The sequence below is a fragment of the Vulpes lagopus genome, chromosome 10 (assembly GCF_018345385.1).
Source record: "Vulpes lagopus strain Blue_001 chromosome 10, ASM1834538v1, whole genome shotgun sequence".
In the NCBI taxonomy this organism is placed as follows: Eukaryota; Metazoa; Chordata; class Mammalia; order Carnivora; family Canidae; genus Vulpes; species Vulpes lagopus.
In genome coordinates, this window is record NC_054833.1 from 65,398,215 (window position 1) to 65,413,169 (window position 14,955).

Sequence of the window (14,955 nt, forward strand, 5' to 3'; positions counted from 1 at the left end):
AGGAAAACTGAGGTCTGGGAGTCAGATGCAATTTTTCTGCTTGTGTGAGCCCACGACATCTCTTAACCTGGATCTTCCCCATCTCAGGGTAATTGAAGCATTAAGTAAAGTGTGTGATCACACTGAAAATTTAGATGTTTCATACAAACATAAGTCATTGTTACACCGAGCCAAATCTGAGGGCAGGTAGGGGAGAAAGGAAGTCTAGAGCTCCAATATTTTGTGGAAATCAAACAACCAAATCGAATCAGGAAGCACTGATTACCATGGAGTGTCACCCAGCTATTGAGAAGAGTGATTTAGATCTCTACCTGTTGACTTTAAGCACATCCATGACGATGTATTGTTAAGTGACAAAAACCAAGGAAATGTGCTACATGGCTGGCACAGTTGGTAGAGTGTGTGACCTTGATCTCAGGGTTATAGGTTCAAGTCCCACATTGGGTGTACAGATTACTTAAAATCTTTTAAAAAAATGTATTTTGTAAGGTCCTGTCTTTGTAAAGACAATCATCTTAATCATAGGAAACAAACTGAGGGTCACTAGAGGTGAGGAATGTGAGGCGATGGGGTAACTGGGTGATATACATTAAGGAAGTCACATGATGTAATGAGCACTGAGAATTAAATAAGGCTGATGAATCAGTGATCTCTACATCTAAAACCAATAATACTTTATATGTTAATTAATTTAATTTAAATAAAAATTTTAAATAATAAATAAATAAATAAATAAATACATTAATATAGCCATTTCTACCTAACAGGCCAGGATTGTCATGTTATGCTACTCAAGGAGTTTCATTCACATTAGAGTCTATGTGAAACTGTGTCCCTCCCCCCATCATTGTGAAGTGGTGTAGTACTCAGCCTGTGCAACTGTACAAGGACCCCTGAATAAGATGCTGTGCAGGGCCTAGAGGCCATAAAAAGAAGAGTGAAGTAGTTACTACCCCTGTTTTGATTCACAGTTATCCTGTTGTGAGATCACCTGAGCATCAGCATTTCTGATCATCCTGCTTGAGCATTTTAGAGGCCAGAACTCTCCCAATGACAGGCACATGGGTGTCTCAAGAGCTTATGGCAAAAGCAGCTCAAATATGGGGCTCCCCTACATGATAGCCCACTCACCTCAATTTCCTCAGGAACAGATCCTCAAAAGTGGCTGAGACACTCAAGGACATGGGCATGAGAAGGTGAGGAGAGAGGATCCCTCAGGGAAAGCATCCAGGTTCACTGCAGCAATAATCAGAATAGGAGGGAAATTGGAATCAACCTGCACATCCATTAGGAATGGGTAAAGGAACTCTGGCCCCTCAAAGCGATCCAAAAGGATGGAGGCAATTTATGTACCTCAATGGGAAGAGCTGTCAAGCGAAAAAAGCAAGCTGCAGAATATGGATAGTGAGTGATTCCATTAAAAAAAGGCCATATGTATTATGATACGTGTATATTATGTATATACATATACTAAATATATCTGTATCTGCTTTGAAAAAGAGTCTACAAGGTTATATGCCAACTGTAAACAATGATTACGTGCTGAGTAGACATCAAGAGGGAGAGATTTCCACTATTTACTCTAGATGCTCAATAAAAGAAGATCAAAAATGTATTGAAGTCACAAAAGCTGAATCTATGTCAGGGGTTCTTAACATCTTTTATATAAGATGCATAGGACCAAAAAAGGAAACTAATTATTTTAAAATGAAATAATCAAAATATTGTTTAAAACAGATGTTTTTGTCCTATGGGTTTTATTCATGCATTATGTAACAAGATGTAGCAGCAAGCCTAATGCCTACCATCACTTCAAAAAAGTAATGAGCAATAAGCATGCACAATACTTCAAGATGTCCACAACCATCATGCGGTGTGAAAATGTCTGTAATTCCTACCAGTGACAAAGTTGTAGGTACTGTGAACACTTCACCCAAGTGCTAAAACTCACTGAGAGGTCGGTGGAAAGATGTAATTTTTTTTGACATCCAAGTTCATGAACTCCTGAATTCTATTCGTGGGACTCAAATGAAGAACTGTGATTGTTTCTGCCATCTAGAAGTTCAGCCCTTGTCTGGGGGTCAATTCCTCCTTTACTTCTGTGAGAGATCACTTTGGAGAATTTGTTGATTCTGTAGATGTACGGGATATTGATGTAGGGTGTCCAACGTCAGTGAAACTCAGATGTCTCTCGTGGTCTTTTTTCCCAGCTTTCTTGAGATATAATTGATATATAACATTGTGTAAGTTTAAGGTATATAATGTGTTGATTTGATACATTTATGTATTGCAAAATGATTACTACCATAGCATTAGTTAACACCTCCATTCTGTCGCCTAATTACTTATTATTATAGCAAGAAAATTTTCAATCTTCTTAATAACTTTCAAGTATATAATACAGTATCATTAGTTATAATCACAAGGTTATACATTGATCCCTAGAACTTGTTAACCTTGTAACTGGAAATTTGTATCCTTTGACCAATATCTCCCCACTTCCCACTCCCAGGCCCCTGGAAACCACTCTACATCTGTTTCTCCGAGTTCAGCTTTTTTAGATTCCATGTATAAGTGATATCCTGCCCTATTTGTCTTTCTCTGTCGGATTTATAAAATAGATCTTTTATTGAGGCTGTTCTGAATAAGTAAATAAGGGCTGCACTTCCACAAATATGTTCAGTGGTGATTTGGTGGTGATGGTGGCAAAGATAGGGCTACAGATGAAGATGGTGGTGGTGGTGATGGTGGTGAAGCTGATGGTCATGGTGGTGGCATTAGTGGTGGTGGTGAAGGTGATGGCCATGGGAGTGGAGTTGCTGCTATTGTGTGTGTGTCCAAGAGCTACTCACTTTTGGTCATCAGAAGGTATAACTTCCTCACACTTTGGAAGCAGGACCATAAAGAGGGTGAAACAAAAGCCCTCTGTTCTGCTGAAGTGTTCTGAAGCCCCAAATGCACTATATTGTGATTGTCTTTTCCAGGCCAGGGAAACTAAACCATATCTTATGAATAAGGGGCAGTTGGTATTCCTGGTGGCAATTTTATATGCAATCAAGAACAGAGGGAGGCTATTGACAGGGCTATTGACAGGGCTATTGACAAGGAGGACGGAAGCGGCTTTTGGATCTCCGGGAGTAAGGTGCAATTAGGCCTGGATTGTGAGTTAATGAAGATGCACTGAGATCTGTGTTGGAAGTCGAGCTGTTCCTCACTAGGTAACAGAAATCAGATTAAGATTTGTAGGCCTCCCAGAGTAGATGCTTCTGGTATCAATTACTGTGCTTCTGTGATTCCGAGTCTTCAGAGTAGACTCATTGACTGTTACCATCTGGACAGAGCTGTGCTTTAGGAGGCTTCATGGACACCCAAAGGCTAGGTTGGGAAGAAGCCAGACAGCACTGACCTAGGACCTAGAGGCAATGCTGTATGTAATACAGTATCATTAGTTATGATCACCAAAAGGTGATTATAGGTACAGACTGACCAATGGCCACAACGAAGGTTTTCTGGAATATACAAGCATTCCTCAGAGCTACCCCCACAAGGTACCTGGGGACTTCCTGTTGTCTTTGGGTTGGAGGCTCAGACTCTTGGTATCTGAACATTAAGGGGACATGCATCTCCTAAAGTTTGTGAGTTCAAAGTCACCTTGATCACTTATATTTCAGGGAGGCCGAGTCACTTAAAACCAACATCATTTAACTTTGAAATGACAAAAATTAATTAATTAATTTAAGATCGAATGGAAGGGAAGAGAGTGGAGGGAGGAAGCAGATGGTGCAAGGGCAATGACAAGAAGGGGGAGCCATGAAACAGCGCACTGCTTTCTCCCTGGGTGGAAACACACCTTGCCCCAAGTCCACAGAGGAGCCTACAGAAACCTGGAAAAGGTGGTAGGAAGCAGGGCTGTCTGTCGTAGAGAAGACGTAGAGAAGTGGAAAGGTAGACCTGATGATCCTTTTGCTCTGGAGACTCAGGGAAGTCCCATTCAGGTCCAAAGGGCCAGGGGCCAGTGCTGGATGCCTGGGCCTGGCTCCTTGCCCAGGGTCCAGTAGGGACAGTAAAGGAGCCCTGAGGTCTCCTTTGAACCTGCCCAGGCCAGTCTTCCAGGACAGAAAGGCAGGCAAGGAGTGAGTGTCCTGGAACAAGCAGTGTGCAAATGTGAGCACTGTCTCTGTGTTGCTGCGAGGGGTTGAGAGGGAGAGCCCCAACCCCAAAGCATGCCCGAGCTGGATGATGACTCCATGGTGCAACAGAAACAAACATGAGAATTGGGGCCAAGCATAAACTGGAGGCAGCTTTGCAAAGTTTGAAAAACTCACCAGGCCACTAAAAAAATTCAACGTGGCCAAAAAATTTGCCATGACCTCACTTTTTTTTTATGAGCAGCTGTCCTGATACTAATCTTGCCTCTGTCCGTAATCCCTTTTTCATGAGATTGGAGGGAACAGGTCAGGAGCCTAAAGCAAATACGCTGTCACAGAACCCCAGGGCTTCTGTGTAACGTGCACCAGGATTGTGATTGTCTGCCGTCTCCACTCCCAGAGGTAAGCCTGAGCATGCCACCTTCAAGGCTGGGGCCCCCAGCACAAGCGAGCACTCTGTTCCCATTGGCATGGCTGCAAATGTGGGAAGGGGGAGGAGGAATCAGGTCTGGGAAATTGCATCCCTTCTGACAAAGGTGAGAGAGAAAATAATGTCAATTTAGAACCATCATAGACACATGGGTTGGTCATTAAACAGAGGAACCAGATGTTCAGTTTTCAGAGCCTGCCTCTTGGGCCCCCGAGATCCTATAGGAAGGTCACGTCAGGAGTACATGCTATATTTTTTTACCTGAATCGTTGTATCAGGTCTAGAAGGAACTTTATAGCAAAGCTGCCAACTCAATGCAAACTTTTCTGGTCAAGTGGTTTTTCCAGCCTCTGGACATTAGGAAAGAAACCATCTCTCCCCAGGGCATTTTGTTTGGGGTGTTAGGACTTGCCGTTGTGAGCACCTACTATGTGCCAGGCTCTGGCAGCGTGGCAGTGGGAATGACCTTACCCAGATCCCATGGCACTCAGCCTCTCCACCCAAGCTCTGCTGGTCCAGCGGCACACAGGGGATTGGCTTGGAGTATGCATGCCTGGTAAGGAGGGGGTTCCAATAAAGCTGCTTCACAGAAGAGGGTGTCATAGCTGAACCTGCGGGTCAGGGCCACTAACTGAATACACCTGCCCTGCTTGAGGGTACACCATCAGGACTGCCTACCTTGGTGAAACTCGGGTAGAGGAAACGATGTGGGAACAGGGGAGCAGCCTAGCTTGGGAATGAGAGCCCGGGTTCCCATCCCAAAGGAGTTCACTGACCCCAGTGTTAGCTAGCCAGCTAGGCCAGCAAGGATACAATCCTAAGGACAGTAAAATGCACAAGGACAATCTATAACACACAAAAGTGTGTGCAGAGGGCCTGGCACACTCAGGTGAGCTTCTTTCCAGCTATCTCTTTCTCTGGTACTAATTTCACTCTCCACAGGAGTCTTCCCGACTGGCAGGCACACAGAAATGATTCTAACGAGGCGGTTTGCCTGAAATGTGGTGTCTTTGCACATCTTTGTCTTGCACATTATTTGTGGACCCCAAATAATGCAATGTTTTGGGGGCTGAGCAACTGAGTCTAGACAGGAAATGAGTTGATTCCATGAGACTTGCAAGGCCCCCAGCAAGATGTGCTTTCTAGAAGGGCATTGGGTGGGCTGGGGATTTTCATTTGCCCTAGAATATAAAGTGTGAGAGAAGAGATGGGGCTCTCGACACCAGGTCCAATATCTTTTTCATGACACTGTTTATTCTTCCCTGTACTGTATAGAAACCAGGTCGTGGTTGGGATCAAAGCACAGAATAGGGGGATGGGTAGCAGGTTCCACCTAAAATTGAGGTGTTTCTATACTTTACTGGCCCTGACTGCACCCCACCCCCAAAGCCCCAGAGAAATCTCTCATGCTGTAGTGTAACCTCAGTAGCTGGCTGTAGCTCTGGGTCCTGGGTAAGAGCTTGGGATGGAGGAGGGGGTGGTGAGGAAGAGGGAGGAAGAGGAAGTATTTCCTGATTACTTGACAAACATAAACCCAGGCCTGAGCTTCAGTCCAGGCTCTGACGACAGGGGATCACCATCTCAGGTCCCTGTTTACTCCCTCCCCCAACCCTCTCCACCCTCACTACTCTCTCATTCTGTCCTCTCTTATCTGGCACTGATAAAGTGCGGGCTCTGAAAATGTACGGTCACTCGAGAAGGGTGGGGATACCAAAAAGCTTCTAGGAATGAATGACTCAGCCCAGGCTGAAAAGAGCCACATTGTCTAGATGTGTCCATTTGCTCGCACACATCTCACAAAGAAAGCACTTTTATGATCTTTTTACCACCTCTGTTGACCCATGGAGTGAGGTTGCGGGCCTGGGATTCCTGCTGCTTCTGGTTTTCTGTCTCCACACACACATGGTTGGGATTCCTGAGCTGTATCTCTTGTTCTGTGGAACTTCTCGGCTACCTCCGAGGACCCTTATCAAAGCCCGAGGGTCAAAATCCCTACCTTCGGGGACCTGTATTTTGTTCTCCCTGTCCTAACAAAAATGACTAAGGGGACCACAGCGACGCCTTCATGCCTCCTACATGAAGACCTTGGGTCAAGCAAAGGAAGAAGATTAGCTGCTCATGCTGTGCTGGTCACACATGATGTTTATTAAAGTCCACCACTCTTGAAGGCCCCTCTGTCTTGGTCCCACGAGGCCTCCCATGCCAGTCAGAGAACTCCCAGGCCACCCCCAACTATCTGGCTTGCACACACCTCAGGTTTGCACAGTTACCTCCTGGAGGGCTTTCTGGCAGCATCTTATTGGTCAAGCAGCTTAATCTTCAAGACGTGGTCCTGGGTCACGGCTGAGACATCGCAGAATGCGGGACTATCTGATGTCTTTACAGACCCACCAGAGTGAAAATGACCAGCTGTCGGGGTCAAGCATTACTGTTTAAACACCAACGGTGGAATTTGCAAATGGGTAAATACCATATTGTGCGCAGGAGCCAAAGAATTTGTTCAAAAACAGCTACTCGGTATGTGTTGGAATGAGGCCTTGGTTACAGAGCAACGCAGAAGGGCCAGCAAAATACAGATTCTGGTGTTTCATAAACCTACTACAGCAGAGAGACTAAGTGAAGCAGCTCTCCTGCCAAACAGAAAATTCCAGATGCCAAGGAGGGAAATTAGAAGAGGCTGTGGAACATCAGAGAAAGCTAGTCCCCTCTTAGAGACGGAAGTTCAACATGTTCAGAGGACCCGGGGATAGCCCAGACCGCTCCAGCTGGGACTGGCCAAGGATGAGGTTACATTAGAAAGAATCCCTATTCCATTCCATGCCCCTGCCTGCTTGGGTCAGAGTTCAGCCCCCAGAAGGGCTACGTGCCTGTTCTGGGAGCCTCGGGGATCTCTCTCAGGTTCTTGTGAACAAAGCTGGTGCCACCAAGCCTCCACTGGCCTCTGCCAGACCCAGGACAGTGAGTGGGACCCTGCATGCTGCTGTGTTGTGAAATCGAGAAGCTCTCCTCCCCCTTTCTGTACATACTCCAGGGCTTTCTAGGGTTTTAGGAAAAGAGCCTTTTAGGAGTTTGACTCACGGGTCCCCACCTCTATCACGCTCAGGGAGGTCTGGAGCAGAAGATAAATGTAAGCACCATGGATTACTAAGGATCATCCTCCCTCCCCCAGTGACTGAGGCTTCAATACTGGGTCCAGCTGGTCTTGTTCAACTGCTTTTTCCCTGTAGCCCCCTCGGTGCTCATGCAAAGGTTAGTCATGGCTGGCCAGAGGCCCACAGTGGCTGGGCTGTGAACCCCAGCTTGGGCTCAAGCAGTGTCCCCTAATTCAAAAAGAATTAAACTTTTTCTTTCTTAAAACTATCTTAGGAGGCAGCATGTCTGGACTATAGTCCCAGATACAAGCAATCTTCATCACAACATAAGGTGTTAATAACGTCCTTCCACTCATGCTCGTGTTGTTATAATAGGCTGAGAATTAACTTAATCTAAACAATGTTACCTATAAAGCAATCACTTTAGAGAGTATACAGATTCTTTTGTAAAAACTATTAAACACCTAGAAAACTCAAAAAAAAAAAAAAAAACGACCAGAACTACTCCACCCTCAGAAGGGTTGGAAGAAATAATCCCAAACCTCTATAAATTCTAACACGCAATGTTAGACATTTGGTGGGACTAGCTTTGTTCATGAGAACCTCAGAGACATCGCTGGTGCTCCCAGAATAGACAAATCCATTCCCAAATCTACTCCATGGCTCTAAACTCCCATAAAAGGCTAGAAGAGATAAAAATTCTTGTTGGAGGAATTTCTCACCTGCCTCTGTGTCTATAAATGATCCACAGATGCAAAATACAGTCATTCAGATTCACTGGAGGCCACCTATATTTTTGCAAGAATTCATTCTGGCCGAAAGCTGACAATCCAGGAATAGGTCCAGAGCTCCTAATTTATGTGGCTGGGCCAACACTACTCACAGCACCAAACGTGAGTGCCAAAGTTTCTGCAAGACTCCCATATGGTGACAATACACGTGGAGGGCAGATCTGACTTCTTCCAATGGCATCTATATCAACTTGCCCACCACATCCTCTACATCTCCATGAGGGGAAGCACGATGGCTCTTAACCACTTCATGAATGGAAACACAGAAATTCAGGTGAAGTCAAAGAAAAGAAAAGCTGCCAACGAAGCCTTGCATTGCTCTCTAGATAAACCCCAATTGTGAGATCAGCTAGGTCTCCCTATCATAACCAGATTCCCTTTGCCTCTAAAGACAAAGTCTGTCCGCCCTGAGACTAAGTTTAACATCGCTTGCTTTGGGGCCAATTGGGAACTGCCCAGAGCACGACCAATGCTAAGTGTGGTCTGACAAATAACAGCTGGGGTCTAGCCAGCAACTTCTCCCCTGCCAACTCTACTCCACAAGGCAAGTCTTTAAGTAGTACAGGGGAGAAAATCCTCTACTTCTCAGCCAGGGGACACTCACACCCCCACTGCTACTTTGTAAACCTACCAAGGAAAAAAAACATCTCAATACCAAGCTCAGGTGCCAGGTGGAGCAAGGTGGAATCACCCAGCACACCACCATGCTAGAGTTCTGAAGCTAATGTTCTCTTGGCTTCAAGTGTATCCTTTTATCCTATGCTGAGATGCTGGGATTTGGGATTCCCCAAACCACATTCCTGCTTTCGTCTCTGATAGGCTCTGCCCGTCATGGTTCCAGGGTGGGGGAACCTGTGAGACTGGAAGAGGAGGAAGGAATTCTCTCCTAGTTTGCTTCCTGTTTACCTCTGTGGGCTTCCTGTCCCTGTCTGTCTCCACTGGCAACGCTTCTTGTTCACTTGGGCAGTGTCAGTTTCTTCCAGAAGCATTGGAGTCCACTTTTTGGTTTTCTTAACAATCACAGAACCAACCTCAGCCAAACAGCTTCCCCTCCTCAGAGACTAAGGTACCAACCCCTCTGGAACTTTCTTCCAAGCTCAGCGACACCAGTACCAGTTGAGAAGCATCCCTGTCTCCTCCGCTTCAGAAATCTGAGATTCATCCCACATGCCCCTTCTCCAAATGCCTAACTTTTCATGAGTTCAATATGTTCCCTTTGTTCTCCCAGCCTCAGGAAACCTGCCTCCTGCAGGTGGCTACTTCCACAAATACCCTTGTGTTCTCTTCCCGCCTTTTCCGTTACCTGATTAGTAATTCTTTACATCAGATTATCTCTGGCATCATAACTGGTGTGATTTCTGTGCCCTGCCTGGACTGGGACTAATTCACCCTCAGGTTCCAGGTGTCTATGGCAGGAAGTAGAGCGTGGGGCTTCCCAGCCCATCTGACTGTGATGCTCGAGGGCGCGTGCCCACCCACCCACGACCCACATTCAGATCTGGTTTATCTCAGCCAACTTGTGCACAAGCAGAGATAAGTTTACATTTAAAGGACATAGTGAAATTTGTGGCAAATGGAGCTTAATTGCTGTACAATCTTGGGGGGATGACAGCAGGGACTCCCTGCTAAATATTTGAATGTTTTTCCTTGCTGGCTAGAAGGGAGCTGTACGGAAGCATCCTCATCATAGGTTTTCGAGGGAAGATGATCTTGTTATAGTTTGCAGTGGGATTTTCTCTGGAATCCGTATGAAGGCACATTGGCTCCGGGATAACAGTAGGACCCACAGTCGGTACAGAGTACGAGCTCCACATCGATAACATGGCCTCTGACCTCGTGTCCTTCAACGCCACATTTCCAGAGGACTTAGATGACTTTCTCCTTTTCAGGTGTGTGATGCTGGAAGGCTTGCTCTGCCTGGATGTCCGTTGGCTTTCCTCAAATGCTTGCTTGCATTCCAGGTCTCTAGCTTTGCTTTTCTCAATGAGTCTTTTCACCATTGGAGACATATATGTGACATAGGCTGGCCAAGGGCTGTGTTTTTCAAGCATATTCAGGGGAAGCCCAATGTTTTCTGTGAGTTCTACCAGAAAATAGAAATATACATGATTTAGCAGCACTTGCATACAATCATTCAGTTCTTCAAAGAACCACATTTTGAATTTTCCCCCTCTCGCATAATTAGCCTTATACCCCGTGTTTTCAGTGAGGGAAAAAATTGAATCCAAAGACGGGAGACAGGGACACCTGGGTGCCTCAGTGGTTGAGCATCTGCCTTTGGCTCAGGACATGATCCTGGAGTCCCAGGATTTGAGTCCCACATCGGACTCCCTCTGCCTGTTTCTCTGCCTCTGAAACTGTGTGTTTCTCATGAATAAATAAGTAAAATCTTAAAAAAAAAAAAAAAAGATGGAAGACAGAATGACATTTCATGGTATGCATCAATGAAAGAACAGCATGGCAGTAAAGGGTAGGGAACTTGGGAGTCCAGCAGGCTTGGCTTCAGATCTTTGTATAACATCAAATTATTTAGATTCTGAACTTCTATTTTTTTTCACCAACAAAATGGTTACCATGAGGCAATGGTAAGGATTAAATAAAGCTTGGAGCAGTTCAGTTTAGGGCCTGAAAGCTTGGGCTTTGCAATTAGACTGGTTGAGTCCAAATTCTTTCTATATTTGCATAATCACTGTGAATCTGGAGAAGCCCCTTAGCCTTTCTAAACCTTAGTCGCCTTGTGTGTAAAATCATGGTGAGAATAAGACCAACTTCATAGAGCCTTTGTGGGTTAAAGGAAATAAGTTATGTGAAGCTGTTAGCACAGTACCTGGCATGTAATAGTCAGTAAATGGTAACTATGAACATTTTGGCCATGTCTCCTTGCCTGGATTGTTTCATTTAATCCCTGTTATACCTTTCAATGGGTGTTATCCTCCAGTTAGCTGAGGATGAGACCAAGGCTGACTAGCTTGCATAACTAGCAAACAGTGGATTTGAACTCAAATCTAACAGGCTCAGAAATCCTTAGCTTTTCACTATAGTGCTGGCCAGAAGTTTTTGGGTATTTGGGTTAAGGAGGCTTTACTAGAAAATTCTATTCATGAGTTTGCCAAGCAGCCTGTTCCTTTATAGATACCAAATCATGGGCAGGTCAGTCCCTACCTCTTCCTTTTGCAACTTCACTCCATCAAGCAGAAATGCCTCATGATGTCTCTCCCGCTGGTGCTACATTCCCTGTTTTCTCAAATGGTGCATACTTTGATCATTTCAATAGGGGGTTGAGAGACAAGAAAGTTAAAAGGTTGCTCTTGCCATCTCCAACCTAAATTCAGTGAAAAACACCATCACTTGGGATAATCAGAGAAAATGCAGATCATATAGTTATTCCCAGGCTGCCTCATGGACATTCAGGAGCTGAAATCATCTAGGGACAGATCTGTCAGTAGAGAACGTGTTGTGAAGGGCTTCATCTCCCTGCAAGAGTTGTGTATCATTCTGCCTGAGGAAGGCAAGATGTGTGACATCACCTCTCCCTAAAAAAAATGCATATTAAAGCTTCCAAGTGCAGACCCAATGGTTCATTTTTGTCTCCTCAAAGCAAATGCAAAATGCAAAGATCTGGGGGCGCTGGGCTGGCTTGGTCAGTAGAGCATACAACTACTGGTCTCAGGGTTGTGAGTTCGAGCCCCACGTTCGGTATAGAGATTACTTAAAATTAAAGTCTTTTTTAAAAAAATGCAAAGATCTTGCAGGTTAAGGCATTTGCTTGTATAGGGTGAAACTATACTCAACTGGAGCAAAATAGAGGAGCAGCCCTCCTTCCTCTCCAGGGCATGCTACATACTCTGTGTAACAAGAGTGGCCACCTCAAGCCCTACCTCTATGTCTTCCCACCCCAGATCTTTAGCTTTAGCTCTCAGCTAGTAGCAGGAGCTCCCACTGCTAAGGCCCCAAGCCCTACCTTCCTCTGTCTTCATCTTTCTTGCATCAATCACCTCCATCACTAAAGAGTTCTTCATACCGAAGGTCCAAATACCTTGGGGAAAATACACTTGTCAGCCAGGACTACCACAGGGTGACCTGAGAGAAGAGGATGCACCATCCATGGAGCTGGGGAGATGCAAGGTGGGCTCAGCACAAGAGGTCACAGTAAATGTCATCTACTCTGCCAGGGTCCAACCATGGTCATGGACTGGGCCAAGTTTCTATATCCTGGCTACACTTCTCCACTGCCACTGGGGAGAGGAGGAGTGGCAGCGAAGGGCAGCTGTCAGGAGTCAATGCACAGGCCCCAAGAACAGGATGAAATAGAAAACTCTCAGTGCTCTACATGGCCATGTGTGTAGACAGTTTGATGGGAACCGTGTTCCAATGGTTCTGAAACTGGCGGGTGCATCAGCCCAGAGGACTTGTTAAAACACAGAGTGCTGAGCCCTGCCTCTAGAGTTCCTGATTCAACAATCCATGTTCAAAATCAGAGGTGGGGAGGGAAATGCTGACGATGTATAAGGTTTTATAATTAACTCCTACTGACAAGAAACAGGTCCTAGAGACCTCTGTAATTCCTCTCCAGTTCTAAGACTGGAAAATGCACATCTGAGAGTTTTTAGCCAAGAACTCATCATTTTGTGTGTTCGGAATGGGATATTTCTGTGGCCCTTGAACATTTGAAATGTCGTGGAGCATTTCTACCACCCCCTGCCAATGTCCAGTGAAAAAAGTCTCAGATGGTTTTTAACAAGTTCCCAGGTGATACTGGGGCTGTGAGTCAGGAGACCACACCATGAGAACCACCAGTCGCAAGCAGGGCTTCTGAAACTTGAGTGAACACTACCATTGCCTGGGGAGCTTGTAAAAGCACGGACACTCGGTGACCCACCCTCCTGCGATTCTGATTCAGTAGATCTGCTTTGGGGACCAAAGAATTTGCACTTTCAGGAAGCTCCCAGGAGAGGCTGCTGGTCTGGGGACCACACACTGAGTAGTGCTGGTTTAGACTGAATAATGACTCTACATGTTTCTTTCTGCTGCAACATCTGCAAGGGTTGACTTGTTCAGATGTGAAACACTCCCCTGAGATAAGCAAATTCCCAGGTTTTCCATCTCCTTTTTTGCCTCCTAACCCAGGAACCATTGTGGTATGCAAATATATTACTGACAAGGTCAACCTTAAATCCTACTATGTTTCTAAAGTAAGTTATCACCAGTGTCAGCATTTATTATAACACACTTAACAAAGGATAGCATCCTAGACATTTTTTCATACTCTTTAAAAAAAAATTCTACTTTTTGTCAAGCCTATTTAGATCCAGGCCTTATGGAGTCCCTACTGTTCCATCTGAGAGGTAAGCTTTCACAACACATTTTTAGGAGAATTTACAGTATCATTTTTCTGAAGTTAGAGAAGAAATGATGTTCACACAGACCTCTAACCTATAGCTTCAGGTAATAATAAACAACTAAAAAAGAAAGTTCCTTTTCTCCTTCTGAGACCCACCATAGATCTCAGAATTACAAGCCACCCATCCCAAGTCTCCAGTAATGTAGAGGATGTCATCCCATGCCTGTTCACCTCCAATGGAAGAGATTCTTGGCTTATCCCCCATATCTGTATAACTGTTAAAAATGTGTTTGTACCTCTCTCCATATGTACAATAGGATTAATCCATCATGCTGGATGATGGGATAATGTTTTGAATTCATGATATTTGGGGAATTTTGGATAATGCCATTCATTCTTGCTTCTAAGTTTCTAGTTAATAAAGCTTGAAGCCTCAAAGAGGTTCAGGTCTTAGCAAATTATTTGTTTCAGTGCCAGCGTGCATTTGTGTGACCCAACATCTTCCTCAAAGCCTCTCACCATATCTCACTGGATCCCACAGCCTTCTGTGGATGATCAACAATTCTATGGAATGGTAAGTTTTTGCCATACCTGCTGATGCAGGAACCAGGGAACTACAAACCCAAGGCAGGGAATGTTTGAGACCGCCTCAGAACTCATGGGGAGGACTTGTTTGTTTGAAAATAAAGGAGACAAATAGTTGACATTAAGTCTGAAGACAAGCTGTGGGCTTTTATAATTTCCTTCAACTCTGGCACAAAGGTTCCATTTTGTCTCCCTATAAATGAAATGCAGAGCAGCAGTCTACAGACAGAAACAGCATTGATGGGAGGGGCTGGAGGCATAAGATTGAAGTGGGTTTCTTGTTTCTCCTACAGGCACAAAGGCCTATGTTCAATACACTGGATTTTCAAGCCCAGCTCCTCCCACCAATCTCTTGTCCCACCATTTCCAGAATCTCATCTGATATGCTGGCCTTGGCCTAAATAAAATCAAAGGAATGACACATACCTGGAATCTGACACAAATTTGTGACCTTGATCATGTTCCTTAACCTCTTAGGACCTCCATTATCTCACTTGGGAGATGAAGATGAATCTTTGCCCAGTTTCTCTCACAGAGGTATGGCCGTTAGAATAAACTGTCCAGAAAT

The 14,955-nt window shown here is 44.9% G+C and overlaps 1 protein-coding gene and 1 long non-coding RNA gene across 4 annotated transcripts in view; one reads left to right on the top strand and one right to left on the bottom strand.

Moving 5' to 3' along the window:
- Positions 1-1,239: 1,239 nt before the first annotated feature.
- Positions 1,240-14,955, bottom strand: part of CDRT4 (CMT1A duplicated region transcript 4) — a 40,403-nt gene continuing 26,687 nt past the window's right edge. For 2 of the 3 annotated variants that reach the window (XM_041771723.1, XM_041771724.1), the window contains exons 3-4: positions 12,423-12,497; positions 5,940-10,544 (exon numbers count right to left, since the gene is read on the bottom strand). In XM_041771723.1, coding sequence (XP_041627657.1) covers positions 10,087-10,544; positions 12,423-12,497 — 533 coding nt within the window. In that variant the 3' untranslated portion in view covers positions 5,940-10,086. Of the gene's footprint in view, positions 1,368-5,939; positions 10,545-12,422; positions 12,498-14,955 lie in introns of those variants that run through there. The other variant, XR_005990325.1, reaches the window with a different exon arrangement.
- LOC121500190 lies at positions 4,389-14,795 on the top strand. Its single transcript, XR_005990326.1, has 3 exons — positions 4,389-4,550; positions 14,274-14,376; positions 14,681-14,795. It is a non-coding gene; the product is annotated as an uncharacterized LOC121500190 (long non-coding RNA).